The sequence below is a fragment of the Opisthorchis viverrini genome, assembly GCF_000715545.1.
Source record: "Opisthorchis viverrini unplaced genomic scaffold opera_v5_25, whole genome shotgun sequence".
NCBI classification, from domain to species: Eukaryota; Metazoa; Platyhelminthes; class Trematoda; order Opisthorchiida; family Opisthorchiidae; genus Opisthorchis; species Opisthorchis viverrini.
In genome coordinates, this window is record NW_008751681.1 from 1,850,081 (window position 1) to 1,867,872 (window position 17,792).

Consider the following 17,792-nt stretch of genomic DNA (forward strand, 5'->3'; position numbering starts at 1 on the left):
AGCCGAAATCGTTTTCAAGAAAAGGGATATTTTTCCGTCCCTTGGACTTCCGACGTGACCCCAACCACCGAACTGAGTGTCGATGCTCCTAGTTGTTTGGTGCACCCCTACCTCCAAATGTCGGGTTCTACCCATCAAAAGAGTTGGCTTAAAGGTTGAGGGATATGGTCCCAACTACCTCTGCACGAGCCCCATTGTGCATCCAAATTCGGAAAGGTCGCGTTCGATCCCATTGTCCGTTGAAGCCTTTGTCTACTTATCGGAGAGTCTTAAACTCCTTCGGTTCAGACGGTTATTTCGGCGCGTCCTTCTACTCTCCGAACAATTACCTTGTATCTTCTTTTGTTCCGGCATACTTCGACATATCCACCACAAATTATTGTAGGTTTTCCACGAACTACTTCACATTTATTAGTACAAACATAGTGACAGATCGATTGACCAAGCATATCATTCTGGATGAAGCCATGGTTTGGTTCTGTACCCTAGGAGGTGGGTTTTCCTCGCTTGGAGACAATTGTGCGGGCGCAGTACGTTGTTTTTGTCATTATTTTTGTCACGTTGCCTCCAGGCTGAGGTGGCTGGCAAGATATCGCTTATGCAGCTGAGGCTTGCCTTGGAGATAGGCTCGCCAGTAATACAAGCCAAAGCCAAACTTTGGTTTGCACAAAGCCTGCTACAGCGCGGGTTTTTACGGACGTCCGCGAGGCTCTTACGGTAAGTCTCTCTTGCTAAGACTTCTCCGGTAATCAGATCAACCTAAACTAGTAGGATTCTTCGAGCTGGAGATACCTCAGTGTTTAAGGGTTGAACTTAGCCTGAACAGTCCGTAGTGCGAACCCAGTCTTGGCATCTGGACTACTTCTGCCCATGCTAGGTCAAGATGACAGTATCTCAGCCCTCGTGCATACTTCAGATGGCATGGTAGCTAGACACGAAAGGGTATTACAGCTGAACTATCATCATTTATTGCTCTTCGTGACTAAGACTGATACCCTGGAAACTATGTTCCTCTTAGATGTCTAGTTGCTTGATGTGTACGCGGTGCATGTGCAGGCAGTTCGTTCACTTGTTGAGCGATGGGTAATTGACCCTTAGGCCACCTTTCCTGGTGTTTCGGGTCTATTTGACCCCAGAGGGAGTCGCCATATTCCCGAGTCATTTATCATGGTACCCCAACAAGAATAAAGTTTTCGTGTGCAGAGCTTTGATTATCTTAAAAAATAAACTCGCCCAGCTGTAGCACCCTTTCGGTACCTAGCTGCCATGCCTCACGAATGAAACACAAGGACTGGTATACTGTTAGGTCGCCCAAGCCTAGACAGGGGGAGTCGAGAGACAGAGGTCGGGTTCGAACCACGAACCTTCCGGTCAGTAAATTCGCGCTCTAACCGCTTGGTCCATCTCGCCCCCGATCTATATTTAGTTCTTTCACTAAACGCATTTTTGAGGAGAACTATCTTCAAGTGATTCCACCCTATTTCCGGACAAGTACCAAACTAAACATTTGCCTCCCTATCTAGAAAAAAAGTTGAAATAACGCATTCAAATTTGTTTTCGATTGACTGTTCAAAGTAAACTTCACACATAATTCCGCGCACTTAAGAAAAATCAACCTAATCATGGCTGTGTAGATAGAAAATACATATTTAATCATTTTACTACCTCATGTGCAGGTTATCTGTCCTTAGTCTGTGGCCTATGACTCCTTGATCAACTTTGCAACCAAATTTAAGCTAACATTCCCAACATTCTGTTTTGCCTGCATAGAATGATTTATCAGAAGGCAGCTCACAACGCAGGCAGTCTAACTATATGCTTGTATTCGAGGTACGAATAAATTTTGTACACTTGATGTATGAGTTTTTAGTTTCACTATCCCGACCTCTCCAATCGCTCAGTTGTTCAGATTTCATCGTCGTGTCAGAACAAATCTTCCACTCTCCCAAAGCTTTTTCAATGTATCAAACCTAATGGTTGGTGTGTCATCATCCGTGAAAGTATGAAGCATAAGTTGACACGAGAACAGGCCCACGTGTCGCATGTCATTCTTTCGCTCGCTCCGCTTCATTGACTCTGGTTCTCACTTTTTCATTCGAATTTGCGTCGGCGTCACTTGTTGCCCTGCCAGCGTTGAGATTGTACTGCAACCGCGCGACGGCTTATGCGTTTCAGGAGGCGCGTCCGTGGCTATTCACTGCTCATCAGGATTTTCCAGGATCGGATCAATTATTGCCGGTGCCTCGTTTGTCCGACTAGCCCTGTATTTTCAGGAACTAACGATGTAGGTATGCATGAGTGTGTGGTGCGACATTACGTGTGCTGAAATTGGCTGCATTGACGATGACCGCCTACTAGGATCTATCTAGACGGAAACCACACGAAGAGAGCTATTCTCAGACAATTTTTCGTTTGATGTTGACTGTAGTGTATAAATCCTCTTATTGGGAGGGCGATTGAGCAACTGCAGGTGATCAGTTGAATTGTTATTGAAAGTGTTCAACGCGACGATTCAGGTGCTGTCCTTTTCTAGAAATAGACGAGCCATAGTTATCAGTACTTGTTTCACCCACCAGAGACCTCTTTGCGTCTTTTGCTCTGAAACAGTTTACACATAATCCCAGAGTTTCTCGCTTTCTCTACTTCTTCATTTTTCTGGATCATTACAGATTCTTCTTGTCACCTAAAGTTTGATAGTTCGTCCAGTGGTGTTGTACACTTGACTAGGAGGATTAGTCCTTCGAACAATGTGAGGGTGCTGCTCGAGACTCAATGCCCAGATGTAGTTGATTTTGCCATTCAACAAGTGGAGCAGCCAAAACCTTGCAGGGTTACGGACAGTGCCTTGTAGTATGAGTCAATATCGGAAAACGCATTGGCTGAAAGGGATTTCGGTAGACGATCCCGTTAGACTTGTTCCACGTCAATAGCCAGGTGATGTGTGCGAATCTAGCACGCCCCTGAGAAGCGCGTGATTCGGATTCACATAGGTGTTCCAGAACGAATGACGATCAGTAATTTATCCACGCCACCTATAGCTAATGGCGATGTGGTCTGTCCATGTTGGAGGTTCACTCGCGTTCGGCCAAGCGGCTTCGATTGTTTAAAAGTTATTCCCAATCAGATACAGTCTGCGGTCAGCACACAATTGCAACGTAGGCAGATACGATGTACCGGCAGCGATTATCAGCGCGTTTATGGGGTACTATCGCGGGCGTTGCTAAACGGGCAACCATGCAACTAGAAACCCTTAAGCTCGATGGCTTAAAACAATCCCAGCCCTAACACAACCCTTCGCAGCGGCTTCTGAATCGCCAGATGTGTGTAACCGGAAGCGAGAAGAAACCGAACGGGAGGTCAGTTCAACAACCGTACTTGGGCCTCGAATCCTCGTTTCGTAGAGATAGCTCAAATCAATAGAAAGCGAGTACTGCGTACACACAAGAGTGGTCTGTAGCCTGGCTTGTTTTAGAGTTCGAACACTAAAGTCTACCAGATGAACTTAACGTCGAGGTCTTAAGAATGACTACGGCCGAGTCAACCGACAGCTAACAGTAATGGGCGGCGAACTGATCTGTCAGTCCTTACGAATGGGCCTACAACTTCCCCATCATCGGAGTGAAGAGTGCGAGAAGAACAAATGTGTGAAAGAGAAAGAATGCGAGCGGTCCGAACCAAGCAAGACTCAGATCAGTTTATTCATTCTGTGTTGAACCCTTGGACTTCGTCTCCCACCAATACACAATTTAATTGACTTGCGAGCAACCTACGAATCTGAGCTGGGCAATTTGATTGCAAACGTTTCATCACCAATCGAGGTGACATCATCAGTGCGTTATTTGGGAGCGTAGTAGTGCGTAGCTACGACCACTATCTACGCTACCTGAGCTACCGACATTTTCATCTATAGAAAACCTATGAATCTATTCAGAGGGACATCCATGAGCTGTTTTAACAGCTGACGGTTACCCGATAACCTACAAGCTCTAGCCAGAAGGTGTTACTCAGATTTTTAAAAAACTTGCACTCGGGTCTACGGAGCGAAAACACCAGTGTCCGAGTTGGGTTCTGGCGCGCTTCAAGACTGTCCAGTGTATTTAATAACTGATTTAACAACTGATTTGACAATGCGTCGTGCTTCAACCGGCCACTCTGGTGCCTCACTGACTTTTAATGGAGATTTCGTCTTTTAGGTGAAGCCCATCTACACTGAAAGGTCTAGAAGAACCGTACTTCTGTTTCATCCCACAAACTCTGGGGGGGCTCAAATCCGTGACCTTCCTGCTAGTAGCTTGAGCACTTAACTGTTTGACCACGATCGGCTGATCATCATCTGGAGTAATTAGCACTTTGACAGGCTATGGCGCCACTCGTCCTTCTATCACGGAAACCACATAACGTGATGGCGTATTTACTGCCTCCTCGAGTGGCAACTTCTCGGCTGGGAGTTTTTTGAAGTTATTTAGCTCTTCACATCACTCTGATGACTGACCATTTATTGTTGTCAAACACCCGTAACGTCGTTAATCAAGCTAGCCTTAATTGTGAAGGTAATAAGGTCGCCAGTTTTCCTAAAACCGCTGAAAAGTAAATTTCTTCCATGCTCTCTTAGTGAAAGAGAATTTGAACCATGCAAACAAAGTTTTGTTGAGGTTGTCATAAAAGCACAAGTCAGCGGAAGCTGATAAATGATGTGGCTGTTGCCTGGACTACCACTCATTCAATCACTTTTAACTACTTTTTGGCACTCAGTAGCACGTCTATATTGGTGAAACAACCCATGGACTCTAAATTTGTTACGATTCTGGCTGTGAGTGGATCGCCCTGCATTTTCTTTCTCAAGTAGAGCCTGATAATTACAATAACATTGCGTTGTGTCCTTTATAGGTCATAATTATGAAGCAGGAGTGGTTTACTTCTCTACTTCTGCCCTATAGTTCTCCTGAACCCTGAAATGAACCGTTTTTAGAGCTCAAGTTCACTGTGTTGACTATAGCACCTCTGTTCCTCGAACTATTTTACTCGGCTTCAAATAAGCGAGAATCAAGATGCAAATTGCATTGAGCTCAAACACTCAAGTGATGTGATATAAGACAAACGCTATGAGAATGCGCAAGTACACAAGTTCAGAAGTGTGATAAGTCCTGTGAAGTTCGGGAAATCAATGTATCAAGGAAAGTGGAAAATGGCCAGAACGTCCAGTTGCAGGGCATTTGTGACTAGAAAGTCCCGGGTCTTTCGAGGTTGGTGGAACTAAGCAATAGTGATGCACACATTCCTCTCACTTTTCAGGCTTTTTCAGATGTTCTATGATTTCTGAGCCTTTTTGCTCAAACATCCTCATTTCATCTGTTTTAAAACATACCACAGGAGTAACTGAGAGGTTGTGATTGAACTTCTCAACTCTAGGCATGCTCATTTCAGTTCTCTATAAACTACTCCTTGACAGCCAGTTCAATCCCTTTTAAAGTGGGTGGAATACTTATAATTGTCCTTCATTTCTTGAATCGTAACACGTTGACAATGGTATTGACGGTGTCACTCATCAATGCCTCGTTTAACATCTCGCTGGCCCATTGGTTATCCACGGTGCTTGGCTGGTGCAATTATTGACTTTAAAAACTCGCTGGACTTGCTAAACTAATTTAATTACTTCCTCAAAATATAGGGTGTTCTGGTTATTCCTCTGCCCGATGTTTAATGGTCTGTTTGTGTCACCTGTCCTTTCCATTTAGCCTTGTTTACAGAGAATGGAAGCCTCGAATGAGCAAAGACACACCAGCCGACAGACGCATCGACCTTATGGCTGTCGGACTCTGGGAACGGTTGCGACACTCATGGCGCTGCAGGAAACGCCATGCTGTTGTGTCGCTTCAAAATGATGTGCAGTATGTTGATCGGAGGCCAAAGCGGCGCTACAGGTTTCCCGATTTGTCAGCTTTACTTAACAGCCTATAGGTGGTTTGCCGGGATTCCAAACTTTCTCCCCGTGTTTAGATATTTTTTTACGTTTTCTTGACGATGGTTCTTATTGATTTTTTATTTCCAGTGACAGTCCATTTTGCAGGAAAAAAGACAGTTCAATAACTACTTTGGCTTCTTCGTTTTCCGTGCATGGTAGATTGTGCATTTTCTGGGAATACCTTTGATCTAAGTGTGTTTTGACCGTATGGTGCGTACACTATCATCCTCGCCTACTCAGACCGCTCCTCCTCAAAGGCCGTTTTCCTACCCTCCATTTTTTTCTGAAACGGATGGAAGACCACTACTGTCCAAGCAATCATGCGACAGACAACCTGCCAGCGGAATGAAGTTTGTAGATTACCAGTAGTACATCTTGGTTACCTTATCCCGCTCAACAAATAGTTGAGTGTTTCATGTATACTAACCACTACCTTTTCAAACCATCGGAGAGCGAAACTGGCAGCTACAACCACTGTACAGCAGGTACGCGGTTCTTACAGTTGATGATACCTCACATAACAGCGCTATCGGAAGAAGCCTACCAGGTGCATGTACGTCGGAGTCAGTCACTACAAGGAGGCAGCTGGTATCCCGTTCTATAGCAACCATTTAAACACCCATCTGTGGCATCATTTTGATAAGTTGTCCAGCATTCGGACTCATCATCATCAACGATAAATCAGCCGCGAATACTGATTCTTGTTCCCTATACAAGCATGAGGACGAGCATCACAATATATAGCGGAAAGAATGGGTTGGGACGAAACGACTGGGAATACCCACGAAGTGAACGAATATGAGAATCTTGTTGATTGTGATCGATCCAGCGTCCTTTACGAACCTCGGCTAAAATGAGCTTAGCATACAACGACAGATAAAATTTAGCCGGGTGTTCCGACTAGAAGGTATCTTCATGGTCACCACCGGGACTGGTTTCATGCCATGCCCTGTAGGTTTCTAACCACGTGGGCCTCAACCAGGAAAGTGCGAGGGCCCTACGGCAAAGTTTGGGAGTAACCGTTTTCGCTTCACATTGCCAAGTCATGGGTTGTCCCCCTAGAGCCTTTTGCCAACAAGGATTCAGAGTTGAAGTCTGCTTTCTTTGGTATACTCTGGCTAGGTATACGTATGGGCATGCCCTAACCATGCTAAGCATTTTCTGCTCTCGCGCGCACCACTCCATGGCCAATGCGCCACAGCCAGCTACTACCTGCCACAGCGAAGGCCTTGAAGATCACACGTTCGAATCCGCTCAATATTGGATTGCACATACCCCATCTGTATCTTGCAAGCCGGGAGGCAACATAGGGATTTGTTTGCATATGTGTGTGAACAACTGAACCAGCTGTGACTAAACGACTTGACGTCCTTCTATTTGCCCGATAAAAATCTGTGAGAACTTTGGATCAGCCGCAGCCATCCACATGTAGATCTCAAGAGCAATCGGTTGTCACTAGCAGTTGATGCCACCTGTTTCTCTCGAAACCAACCTATTTTCTGCTCATCAGTTGCGGTGGCGTAGAATAGCATCCGTTTTGCATGGAACTAATTGGTGTTTGTGAACCCAGGTTTCTTAGAAGGGAGTACAGTTTGCGGGACAGAAAGGTACAGTATGCCGTGTTTGTATTTGAGGACTGCAGTCATCTGGCAACATGCAGCAAAACCCACTATCTGGTTCACTGAAAGGCAAAATGAAAGTCATTGAGACGAACTGGATGTGGTCAGAGTTCACTTTTTGGTCGAAAAGCTACGAAACATGAGCCCCAAACACCATCGTCGTGGGAGATCGCATCCGATTCCACTGAAAGGCTCAGGCGGGTTTGATCATCAATACCATCACTTCAAGGCTGTTGTTTCTGTTGCCTTCCTCGTCGAGTTCCTACAGTTCCAGTCAAACTTTCCAAGACGTGTATGTGGGTATTAGGTATGTGCTCACGGATATATTGTTGTTAGAAATGTGACGTTATGGACGTTATTAGCTGTCAGTCTTTCATACACCTCTAGAAAATTCCATGTAAAGAGGTCACATTCATCTGTAAGCTCCTCGAGACGACCAAATATAATCGACTTGTAAGTGCGTATTGGGAACAAACTTCCAGCCGTGACACCCTTTTTGTGCATAGCTATCGTTAAACTCGAAGTGATCACAAGGTCTTCGACAATGCAAGTTTGTCCAAGCCTAGACTGGAGCAGTCGATGTGCTGAAGTTGGGTTCGAACCACTAACCTTCCGGTCATTGGTTGGGATATCTCAAACTCCAACAAGGTGTCTTATTTGCAAAATAAGTAGCCCAATGTGGTGTGTGTGGAGACCATGCTTGATGTGCTTATACATTAGGATTGATGAGATAGGCCCTTACAGTTCAGTATTCATTCTCGACTACAGATTTCCATGCACAAGACACTGGAGGTTCGAAAACTGGGCATGACGCATGGAGATACACCAGCTTCTTACAGAAAGAACCTCGCGTACCCTAATTATCTTATCATAGTGGATTCCGTGTGGCTCAAATCAGTTTCAGTTATGCACGTCAACTATGCAGCTTTCCGAGCAGCCGAACGTGCTACACGTCACTATTTAACTAGCGCTCCACAGTTGGAGCTCGCTGTGGGCAGTTGTGAGATGCTACTACATCCAGAAAAGCAGAAACCGATGAACAGAACTCAATTTTTACTTCAACTAGATTCCAGTATCGTGTTTAACAGCAGCAATTTGAATCGAGCAGAACGTCAGGAAGAAGAACCAGACAGTTGTCCCCCGGAAATAAAATACCTCTCGAGAGATGTACCTTCTGTGGTTAACGTGTGTGCATCAGAGTTATATTTTACCACTGATATTGAACTTCAAATTTACTCATTCACTTTGGCCGCTGATTCAGACCGCCCGACGAAAAGAGTCCAGTCAAGTCGACACCGGTCATTGATTTCAGAAGTAGTTTTGCTTAATGTCAGACCAACCGCTCGCATGTCAGGGATCCGCGCTCCTATTCGTGGCATTCCAAGTCATCTCAGCCACTTACCTAGTTAATAGTCTAAAGCCAGTCACTGGTATTGTAATAAAAATAATAGGGTCAGCTCATGATGCCTCTAATGAGCCTGGAGAGTTTTCCATTTCACTTGGATCCTACGTATCACATATATTTTGAGGCTCCAGATCAATCCGTTGCGAATTCTGTTGACTCTTCTCATTCTATTGATTCTTCCTCATTTGCTGTTGATGGTCAACCAAACTCAAACACAATCAGAAGGACCGATAGGTTGCAAATGAGCCCGCCAGTTGATTGTTAATAACTGAAACCGAACTGTATATGTCCATGCCTGAGAACTGATTCACCAGAATCGCACAACTCTATTTTTGAGTCCGGAAATCTTCAATTCTGAGTTGCCTGTGTATCCCTGAGAATCATGGTTACAAAACCAAACGAAGAAAGTGAGAAGATCTCTCAGATTGTCGGAAATGTAAAAACTACAGATAGAAAGATTCCGCCCGCTTCATAAGAGGGTGAGTGAACTAATTAGTCCTGTACTTTGGAACAATCTAGGGATTGATAATTTCACAAACCGAGAAGATGGTTGTGTAAACAAAAGGTAGCAAGGTTACTAATTTGGTTTTTGCGAGAGGCCTAAATGAATCCAGTTGAATCTTCCGTCTGTAATGTCCTTCAAATGAACGTGCTGCATAAGGTCGCCTCATGTTTCAGTTGGTGTTCGAGATATCGCAGCACACCAGACGGAACGCCATACTCATAAGGTTGATGTCGAAGAATTCATATGTAGTTGCTGAAAGCTTCTCGACATCAACCTTAAGAGTAGTAAGTTCCGTCCAGAGAGTGTACTACATCTGAAAACATGAAGCAGGCCTGTGCACCACATCCAGTTGAAGAATATTGTAGACGAGAGATTCAGCTTGCACTCAGTTGAGCGTATTTTGCTAATTTCGTAAAATTGGGGTTCGAGTAGAACGTAGGTTTGTCAGAAACTCGGGGACGGCGCCTACTTGATGATTCTCATGAAGCGGAATCTGTTCGTGGGTTGTCGAAGAATTTTCAGCAGTCGTATGAGTAGTGCGTTCGTCTAGGTAGCAAGGCTAGTTTTCCTGATTCACTCGTTAAAGGTTGGCGTTGATCCACTCCCAAGAAAGACCGTCATTGAAAAACGGAGCTGTTGCAAGCTGTCGACAAAGAATGCCTTCGTGGACTCTATGGCAGTGTTGATTGCGAACCACTTGCTCATGCCACCTTTTTTAAGCTTCACTGTCTACAGCAAAGGATTTGAAGCTTGTGGACAATGATGCATCTTCCGGGTGGTATCTAGCGTAACCAGTCCACCAAAGCCTTACGTAGTGATTCAAACTCAGAGCTGTATTTCAAATTGGATTATCAAAATGCTCATATGCTACTATGTAGTTGCTTTTAGCTGTATGGTGATGTTTAACTCCCGAGGAATGCTATACCCGTTAACTCGATGGGTTTGTTGAACCTGAAATGCGCGGTGATCTGGTTAATTCTCTAATGTGGCCAAAAAATTGGCCAAATAAACATAAAGCGATGAGTACTGAGACTGTTCTTGTTAACTTAAATGATCTCAATATACAAAAGATGGACTTGGCGTAATATTCTCATTTGTAAATAAATTTGGTTTTGCGAGAGACCCAGCCGAATCTCTCGTTTATGATGTTTCTAAGCTGTCGAAGAATTTTCAGCAACCTTATGAGTAGGAACTTATCGTATTGAGGGCACAAGTTGATAGCTTCTGCTGTCCGTCCGGACGCAGGCTTCGTGTTTCTTTCGCCGTTGTTGCAGCTACACCTATTTCCTGATTGCGTGCCGTAATTCGTGCGCGGCTAGACACCGAGTCGGGTAACGTACGTATTGTTTGGTGTGTGAACTTTGTTCGGTTTTCCTACATGCAGGTACGTTTGCAGTGTGTGCCGCACATGGATTGTTTCAATTCGAACCAGAGGGTACAGGCAGTCAAGGTCAAATAAGTCACGAATGTGTCGCGTGAAGCGCTGCGAACAAAAAAGTTATGTAAGATAGCACGCAATCATACTAGTTAGAATTTGAAATAAACAGGCGTCGATTCCCCATTTCGGTTATCGGGATTCTGTGTTCAAGCCGATGTCTGTGAGGTGAGTAGCTTCTCGGCACCGCAGCTACTTCGGACAAGCATTTGAGTTTCATTACTTCCTATGGATTGTCGTCTATTTGGAAATTTCGCTATTGTGTGATATTGCTTAGCGTTCCAAATAAGCATGGAACCAGAAGGCTGCTTCCTTTATTCCCTCGGTCAGCCCGCATTTACAAGCACTGGAGGAAGGTAACCGGCATCGTGGTTTTTCCCACTACCAGCAACAATTCACACATTGTTACCTACCACCGGATGCGGGTCGTTAGTTGAATGTTTTTGTTCTGACGCTTGAGCCGGAACTCTACTCTCGTGGCCAAGCATGCGTTCGCTCTCACTTATCCAATCCGACTAGCACTCAGGCTCGGTTCGCCATCTTCTCCCACGAATTGGATGCGAAAGTGCCTGCCTGTCTCGTGTAGACTGCTCAGTGGGCCGGAAATCATGGTCAGAGCAGACGATGCCTGCACACTGTGGGCGCAATAACGCTACCCGCATTCGCAACTTAAAAGCCCACTTCTTCGTGAAGAGGCGGGTTGACAGGAAGGTCTGATGTACTGTATAGGGAGGGTCTATGCACGTGCGTGTACAGATACCAATCAGTGTTGTGGTTTTCATCATGATGTCCTTTGAATCGTTTTTTTGCCCAGCTGAATTCTCGCAAATCGATTTGGTACCCGGGGGGAACCAAAAAGTGATCATGTTAAATGGACGACCTGGATGGTGACAAAGCGGCCGGAAGACATGTGGTTGACTTTGACGGAACTGCACCGAAAGATTGCGAACGGGATCTTGAATTCAAAGAGTTCCTTTGGGAATAAGATAATGGTGATGGCAACATAGGTCTGATACACTGTGAAACCTGATATGAATCTAGACACTATGCGTGAATGGAATTCAACACTGGGATAGATGCCCTTGTACTGAATCATCGACTTGGATTTTGCCTACTTAGACAACCACTGTAGAAACGTCAGACGCCATAGCGTGGACGAGAAGATGATATGGATGACATTATGTGAGTTTATTGGCTGTCGATCAGGTGGTTATTGTTACGTGCGCTGAGCTTGGCAACTGACTTGCAAGCGTTTTGTCACCATTCAAGAATACATCAACATTGCGCGGTTGGATAACACAACCGGAAGATAGATGTATAGGTATGTTTGCATCTTGTTATCTTTTCACCCGCAACACTGAAATCCACCAATTTCGTATAATTACTAGTAATAGGTATCAATAAAACACTGTGTATTGTACCCAGAATCTCAGTCTCAAACATTGACTATCATCTGGCATGCATCTGCGGTTAAATATACATTAGCATGACAGGTAGGAGCTTGCGCGAATGCGTCTCAGAGCCTTTGCCTCAGTATCTAAGTCAGCTGGCCAATCAATCGACTGTTGACCCGGGAAGAGAGAATTGAAAACTTGCTCCATTAAGCAATGAACTTGTCCCATCCACTGCTCACAGAGTTGATCTCAATACAGCTTTCGGAATGTTACTCTTCAACGTCCACTGGGAAACTTGGTCTTCAGTGGGGCCATGTTGCTTACTTAGTACTGACCTATCCTTAGTGCACAAAAGAATTTGAGACAAGCTACCAGTTTGTCTTGGACTTAAAAATCTAATCTGACTGGCACCCTCGACTCGGCTTGCTCCGTTCCGCTGTTTCATTCCTATTACCTGCCCAGGAGGTTGTGTGGCTGTGAGACTTGGCCTGTCCGGGCAGCGGAACTGAGACGCCTTCAGGCGTTCCACAATCGTAGTCTCAGAACTAATGCTCGCGTGGGTAGGTGTCGGCGTATCCGTAACGAGGCAGTTAGAAAGCGAATTTTCGGTTGTGCAACGGATGCTTCCATTGAAAAATGTGTCCAGCACCAGAAGCTGCGTTGATTGGGACGTGTGTTGCGTATGCCTAGCCATCGTTTGCCGAAGAGAGTGCCGTTTTCCATGCCCAACTCAGAGTGGCGGAAGCAGAGAGGTGCTCAACCCTTGACCTGGCAGAGAGGTACGAAAGAAATCACCAAATGTTCAGGTGCTGTCGGTGCTACTCGCCTTCCATATTGGGGACTGCGTTTGGTTGGAGACGCTGCAAGATATGTCTTCTAAGCGATGTCAGTGGCGATCCTGTAGTCATTTTCTATCCAGATTGCCCAAATGAGTGTTTCGAGGTCGACAACCGTTGTCTCAGAAACAGCTCGTGTGGGTTGGTGTCGGCGAATCCCTAACGAGGCAGTTAGAAAGCGCGTTTTCGGTTGTGCAACGGGTACTTCCGTTGAAGAATGTATCCAGCACAGGAAGGTGCGTTGGTGGGGACATGTGTTGCGTATGCCGAACCATCGTTTACCGAGGAGTGCGCTGATTTCCATGCCCAATCTAGAGTGGCGTAAACAGAGAGGTGGCCAACCCTTGACTTGACAAAGGTGTATGAAGGGGATCACGAAACGCTTGGGTGCTGTCGGTGCTACTCGCCTTCCAGGATGGGGAACGCGTGATTCTCAGTGCCTGGTTGGAGACACTACACCACCTTTACTGTTTTCTTCACAATAAGGCTTTCAAATAAATCATGGTTATACGGCAGCGAAACATCGGTGCTGAACACTGATGTCATGCTGTCGATGATTCATTCCTATTTACTCCGATTTATGATAGAGAACTGATGATTTCTGCTACTGTAGCTGAAGAGACAAAACTGTCATGTCAACATCCCACTGCCTTTCTCTTCTTACTGTGTTAATCAAATTAATGAAATGAAACCAGTGTGTTAAATTTCTTAAAACCAACTCTGTTGTAATACGAGTTTATCAAAAGATTTCGTAATAAATCCCTGTTGGTCAGGAATTCTGTGTAGGTCCGTGTAGGCATTTGTACCCATATGGACCTAGTTGACCTCATTTTGTAGGAATCTAGTTCGATTAACTAACAGGTGCAACGCAGGCTCGCGGAAGCGAAGAGTAAAGACTATTCGGCAGTAATACAAATCAGTAGATTGTGGAAGACCGGAACCAGAACTAAGCAGACCAGAGTGCAGGCCGCAGCGACACTGCAGGGAACGGAGGTGAGCCATTGCAACAGACCAAGCTATATGCATAGTTGATGGGAGTGAAAGTTCAACAAGATGTACAATTAGAAGACAAATAAGGTGAGGTAGGAAAGAACAGTGGTCCAGGGGCCCTGAAATCCAATTCCAGCCTCCGCAAATTTATAATAGCAAAATGCCAGACACTGAGCAGTTGGATGAGCTCATGCATTTTACGTGCAGTGGTCATCTTTTGAATTATGCTCCCTTTTTTCATATACACTGCACAAATGATTCTAATGAGTTTGCCCAGTAACTTATCAGTATGTAGCAGAAAAGCCACTGTATTCGGTGGCAAGTGTATACAGTCCTACAAATAGAGAAGAACATTTTAAACCGATTTGGATGGTTTTCACGAAGGACTCAACTGAATCTCTCGTTTATGATATTCTACAACTGAAACATGAGGCGCCCTGTATGCAGCACACTCAGTTGTAGAATATTATAAACGAGAGATTCAGTTGAGTCTCCCGTGAAAACCTTATTGATTTGCAAATGAGTGTATTTCTCGAAAACAGTCCAATTTGGGTCCAAGTAGAACATAAGGTCGACGGAAACTCGGGAACTGCGCCTACCTGGTGAGCCCCAGGAAGGGCGAAACCGGTCGTGGGCTGTCGAAGAGTTTTCAGCAACCTTGTGAGTAGTTTCCTTTATGAAGAAAAGATTTGGATGGTCTTCAGTGACTAAGAACATGTCACCTAAAAACGCCCTCTTCCGCTGTCTCTGAAATTTATGATCGTGTGTTCTTTCTTCCAGTATACTTGTGGACTTGTTGGAGTGTATGGAGAGCCATCAGCTACAGTATTATCTTATGGAGTTATTCAGCTTCTCCGGGTTTTGTTCAGTTTTGTAGTCGATGGGGCAATAAATTGGACGCCCAAGAGTCTCTAAAACCACGCATTAAAAATGCCTCAAGGAAGAACCTTGTCAGCCTATAACACGAAGGCTATATTTTGATAAAGCGCAAAAAAGCGAAAGGATATCATGAGTTTTTTGCCACCGTCATTCCATCCTTCAGCTTTTGCAAGCGCCAAATCATGCTGGCGGACATGGCCTTTGAAAGATATTCCTTGCAGTTTCCGGAGAAATAGTGAAGGTTGGGGAAAGCTTGAAACGTATTTTGAAAGTCGAATTAACTCTGACAATAATGCTGATGGTAATAGATGGAGATCTCAAAGGCTACGATTGTGTCTGCTAGTCCGAGCCACTTTTGGCATCAAACAGGTATATAATCGGGCCACGTTGGTCGTGTATGCCAGTCTACATACGGGTTGTATTATACGAAAACGTGATTTGGCCTCTGCAGGTGGTAAGTGATTGATTCCCCCGAGTTGGAGTAGGGAAACGAATATTCTGTAAACCCAGGTACCTCATTCATGGGGAGTATACAACACCACAAGCTGCAATGGAGCGGTCATGTGTTGTGTCCGCTAATCCCGCCTTTCGTCGAAACCAGCGTTGTTTACTAGGACAAAGTCAACGTGGTGCAAACCAAGAAGTGAGTGAAGTATGAGATATCAAAAGAGGATGAGGGAGATCAAGAAACGTGTTGGTGCTGTCGGTGCTGTCCACTCTCCAGGATAGGGTTCAGGTGATCGTCTTTGTACGGGACTGTAGACTTTCACTTGCCGATGTCAATGCCTTAGATGCTACCCGTTTCTTTTCAGAACTGCTGAGTGATGGAGGCATAGCCGTTTTGTGCCTCTCGCCATTCCTCCTCTTGCGCATCCTATTAAAGGCCTCCATCTGAATAATGATAAATAGGTATTAAGCTTTTCAAATCCATGCTGCTCTTGATGATCTCGTCGATCTCTCTAGTTTCGAAGGCTGTGCGAAACGTAGGCCATACATGATAAGGTAACTACGAATTCAGAAAGTCAGCATAATCCAAACAGCTCAAGTTCTACGAAAGCTCCAGAGTTTCTATCTTACTAGTGAAATTACGGGATGATAATACAGGCTTAAATTGATAAAGATTGTTTCAGGCTTGGGCCACATTCAGTAGCTTAATGTTCGGGAACCATAAGACATCAAGATGAAGTTTACTACGGAACGCATACTGCGCCGGAGCCACTTTTATTAATGTGAACAGATCCATCGTATCGTCAGTATACTACGTTTTCCCAATAGGAGAGTGGTTCTTTTGTGGTATCTGTGAGTTGGAAAGCCACTTTTTGAAATTCTGTCAGTTGATAAGCGCCAAATGAAATGTTGTTGACAGCTACTATCACTATTTTGGGTAAGCAGACATCCGTTGGTATGGAAGTAATGTTTCTGCATGGGTGTTCATTGTTGAAGGAGTCGTTTCCACTAAAATTACGCTCTTTCGCCCTTTGAAAGTAACTCACTATGAACACAACGGTCTCTGTTGCATTCCAATGCAATTAAATGTTCGGTTTTCTGGCCTTTAGGGCTCTACAGCGCAACTCAAACTTAGAAATTGATGGGATTAAACTGAAATCTATTAATACGGGCAACTATATTGAGACAGTAGATACAAGTGTACGAAGTTCAATCTATCCACAATTTTCTCCACTACTATTCAACACTCGTCACTCAAACCTGCTGATCGGTGAATTTATTGCTACCTTATGTTTGAAGCGAACAGAATTTGTTGTGTACTGAGAGTGTGCGAGACGTCGTTCCAGAGTAAGTACAAAACTGCGTACGTCCCGTAAAATATTATATCCCTCACTCGTAACCGCACATTCCGATTGGAGACTAAACTTTTCAGGTTTTCGGAGTCTTTCACTAGTGAATCGTTAGCTAATCCATAAATAACGTGACAAAGGCAATTCGTTGTTTGGATCCATAACTAACCGCTTAAAATGCGCACCAAACCCCTCTGAAACAATTGATTATCTGAAGCTAAGTAACCTTCTAATAAGGTAGACTTGACTTCTGTCTCAATTTAACTCACGGGACACCAGCGTAGAAGAGGTTCTGGTTGACCTCACAACCGTTAAATGGCTGTTTTCAGACAGTCATGCATACTGAAGTGTCTTCTCTACAGACTACATGCGCACTTCATTTGGTCGCTGACGAAATTAAAATCCATAGAACTGCCTTTTTAGCCGCTCCAAAAGAGTATACGCTGTCTGGTTTTTAACAAAGGGACTGAAGTTCTTGATGAATGTAGCTAACTTAGAACGCTAACAAAAGGGCAAAAGAGAGGGCCTTCATGTGGTCGAAGTACAGAAGATCCATGGAAATGTGAAGGAATGAAGTACTAAACTAGCAAAGACTTCGAGCGGGATTTCCATTTGACTGTTCTGCTGGTACGTACGCCCAACCGACCCACACCGTTCACTGAAGCGTATACACATTTAGGCAAACAGAATGCATGGATAGATAACGTTTGTGACAGAATTAAGCTTCTCTGTTTAATGCCATCTGATTCAGCATGACAGATCACATCGCTCAAAAGTGAACAGTCAGCTGATTCGGGCTTATTTTTTCACTCACGACATTCACAATCGAACAAATGCGCTTGCTGTCATAAACTGTGGATGGCAAAAAAGTCGCACTTCTGAAGAGTAACTATATCGCAAACCCTCTGCCATGTGTCAACAACTGATTGTTGTCGGTGGCGTAAAGAACACTCACAACTCGCTCAGCTTCA

The 17,792-nt window shown here is 44.6% G+C and overlaps 2 protein-coding genes across 2 annotated transcripts; both read left to right on the forward strand.

Moving 5' to 3' along the window:
- Positions 1 to 385: 385 nt before the first annotated feature.
- Positions 386 to 6,089, forward strand: T265_02160 (hypothetical protein; the record flags this gene model as incomplete). The annotated part of the gene is made up of 3 exons (XM_009166334.1): positions 386 to 530; positions 572 to 717; positions 5,736 to 6,089. The coding sequence occupies 3 exons, from the start codon at positions 468 to 470 to the stop codon at positions 5,956 to 5,958; spliced, it is 432 nt and encodes a 143-aa protein (XP_009164598.1).
- A 2,398-nt stretch (positions 6,090 to 8,487) lies between these two features.
- T265_02161 (hypothetical protein) lies at positions 8,488 to 8,991 on the forward strand (the record flags this gene model as incomplete). The annotated part of the gene is made up of 1 exon (XM_009166335.1): positions 8,488 to 8,991. One exon carries the CDS (start codon positions 8,488 to 8,490, stop codon positions 8,989 to 8,991), a length of 504 nt encoding a protein of 167 aa, XP_009164599.1.
- Positions 8,992 to 17,792: the final 8,801 nt, after the last annotated feature.